The sequence below is a fragment of the Apis dorsata genome, unplaced genomic scaffold, assembly GCF_000469605.1.
Source record: "Apis dorsata unplaced genomic scaffold, Apis dorsata 1.3 scaffold_69, whole genome shotgun sequence".
Lineage (NCBI taxonomy): Eukaryota > Metazoa > Arthropoda > Insecta > Hymenoptera > Apidae > Apis > Apis dorsata.
The window spans coordinates 247620-250709 of NW_006263367.1; the positions used below are offsets into that span (position 1 = coordinate 247620).

Below are 3090 nucleotides of genomic sequence, written 5' to 3' on the forward strand. Positions count from 1 at the left end.
GGCCGAACTCTCTTTTCAATTTAGATAGCACGAATAGCTCCGTAAGTAATTCGACTTACTTGCTGCTCTCGCCGCTTGAGGGGCTGGACGAGTGACTGCAGTGGCAGGAGGCGCGCGCCACGATCCCAGAATCCTGACCGCTGGAATGCAAGGACGTCGCGGATGCCTCCAGGCCTTTCGGGGTCCCCGTCGTCCTCCCGGCGTGCTTACTACAACCGCCCATCCTGCAACCACCACCACCACCTCTGCCACTCTAGCATCGACATCTAGCGACGAAAGATATGGGAATTCCCTGATACAGTTTTCCCCCCCTCCCCTGACCTTGCACCCCTCCCTCTTCCCCCCTCGACCGACCGGTATCATCATAATAAATGCACCAATGCATTTTTATCTCGTGCCCCCTCTGGTTTTTTCTTCTTCTTCTTCTTTTTCATCCACGCGAGATGGCGTTGTTTCGTTTGCTCGCAGCAGATTCGAAGGAGGGAGGAGAGGGGAGAGGGAGGCAGGGTGCGTGGCTTCGAGCAGGTTCGCTGCTAATGGATTGAAAACGGAGGAAATCGGTGGAAGCTTCTGGTAGAATCGCGGTTGTTGCGATATTGGATATTTGGTGTTGGTTGTTTTGTCAGCCGAGAATGGATAGGATTGGATGGGCCAATTTGTGAGGGATTCGAGTGGTAATATGTCCTGGGTAGAGGGAAATGATTGTGTGTATGTGTGTGTGTGTGTTTTTTATTTAATTTTCGACCCGAGAAGAAAAAAGGATTTTTCCGCGATTTTTTGAATTAAATTTTTATCGTAGAGTTCAATGAGAATATTAATTTCATTCACGAATTATATTTCAATTACACGTGTTTATATTCAATTCCGTGTTCAATCATTTGAGCATTGTGTAAATATTAAATATACATCGTGTATATATCAAGATTTTTCTAAATTGTTTACTTTAGAGAATTGTGAAAATTTGTATTTATTTTAAAGTCCGACCATAAACGGGCCGGTACTACTTACCGATATACCATCATCGCGGTGAAGCCAATATCAACGGTTACTTTTCAAAACCGCAAAACCATATTTCCTGTCTGTATGCATTTCATATCTGTTTATTCGCAGGAAAAAAAGAAAATAATTTTCTTCGTTGATTCTGAAATAAACTCTTTTCATCTCTACTTGATATCGCGTGATACGAATATTATATTCAGGGATATAAAATTCAAAACTGAAAATTTTCGAAACGTTGAACGCGAAACCGCGGAAGATCTAAACAGGTCGTGCATAACCGCAAGCGATTCTGCTCAGTTGCGCTCAAATGATTTAATACGGTTTACAATGAAGTCCTGGTGGACTCTCAACGACGAGGATAAAGGCTGATCTACATCGACGATCAATATAACGATATATATAATATAATATAATATAATACAAAAGCACGTATCCTAAATTAATTTGTGAATAAATATCGTGTCTTAGTTTAAAGATGTAGTTTAAAAATTTCTGTTTGGAAAATTAAATGTACTATCTAATCATCGATGGAGTGTAAATCCGTCTTAAACAGTGAATCGAATAGACTTACGCGTGGAAACGGGCGCAATTAGATCCGTGCTCGCAGATGCTGTGCCGTCTCGGTATGTCGGCGCAGAACGGTTCAGGGTCGTAGTGAAGGCCGTCGACAAAGGTCGGGAACAATGGCGGCTTCTGGAGGGTCGCGGATGGATCTGCCAAAGCGAAACCAATCGGGCTGGTGGTCGAGAACATCGCTTTCTCCCGACGTCTGCGACTAAACCGATAAAATTTAAGTAATCACGGTTTAGAGCGAATTGGCATTTGATTGGCCTGGTATTCGATAGAAGTGGAAAGAGACCGATGGACGTGTTCTCGCTGGAAACTTAATTTTGTTTAATCTAAACTTTTCTCATGAGAAGAATTCCCTGGAATTGTTTCAAACGATATTTATTATTTACACGTGTTATGAGAAAGAAACGTTTCCAAAAATGATCGTTTAATTGTTTGAAGTTGAAAAATTCTATGCACTAATGCGTCTAATATCTTCTTACCGTTTACTTCTGCGAACGCACGTGATACAAAGGGCGGTGACGAGGGCGCCCACAAAGATGACACAGCCGAGCATCACCACAGCCACTTCCAAAGTGGATAGCAGGTAACGTTGATTACCCTGACGAGGAGAGCTTCCGGCAATGTCCAGAACATCGTACTCGTCCAACTCCCGCTTGATTTCCGTTTTCTTTGTGTTGAACACGCTGGAACAACGCGTATAATTAACTGATCACTGCACGATGTTGCTCGATGACTATTTCGATTATCATTTTTTTCATTTCAAACGATGTGATTATCGCGCGTTTATCACAGTGATTATAAAGTTGGACAAGGATTACTTACTTGTGCAACGTGTCCATGTCTATCATAACGTTTAAATGGGGATCGATTGCGTAAAGATAAACGTCGGTACTGCGAAACAGGAAATGTAATAAAAAATATAGAATAGAAGGAATTTTAATTTTTCTTCTTCGAAGATATTTTTTTTTTTAAAATGTTATTTGTCACCACTTACGACGTCGTGTCGATCAAATTTTTTTCAATGTGTGGCTCTAACTTCCTCACTCGAACGTCGAAACCCGTCACGTTGTGCAATACTCTGAAATTGAATTAAAATTCTTACACGAGAAGGAATAAAGATATATGTAAATAAACGCTTATATTCCAATGGTCTTAATTTGTAAAGAACGTTCAGATATTTATCTCTTTTAATTTGAAATTGAATATTTAAGATTGAAAATATTTGGAACAGAAATGAATGAACTCACGCGGTGATATTCTCCAGTTGAGGCTCGAGATCTATGGGCCTTCGACCAACCACCATCACCACCTGCTTCTGATCATCCAGGATGTACACCTTTCGACAAACATCACAAGATAAATAAATAATTGAATAAAGTTTGACAATTTTTAATCGATCAACTTTTGATTCAATTAGCTAAAATATTTATTAACCATAAGTATAATTTTATAATTGTAATTGCAAGAGTTTTTTTTTTTTTTTTTGAACGAAGAATCAAAGAAGGAAAAGTTACAAAA

General features: G+C 40.0%; 1 protein-coding gene across 1 annotated transcript in view; it reads right to left on the minus strand.

The window, feature by feature from the left end:
- LOC102676500 (cadherin-89D) overlaps positions 1-3090 on the minus strand; it is a 34822-nt gene that overhangs the window by 2107 nt on the left and 29625 nt on the right. Inside the window, exons 17-22 of the mRNA XM_031515446.1 lie at positions 2820-2923; positions 2567-2650; positions 2395-2463; positions 2052-2255; positions 1571-1774; positions 60-224 (exon numbers count right to left, since the gene is read on the minus strand). Of these exons, the coding sequence (XP_031371306.1) occupies positions 60-224; positions 1571-1774; positions 2052-2255; positions 2395-2463; positions 2567-2650; positions 2820-2923 (830 nt within the window). The remainder of the gene's footprint in view (positions 1-59; positions 225-1570; positions 1775-2051; positions 2256-2394; positions 2464-2566; positions 2651-2819; positions 2924-3090) is intronic.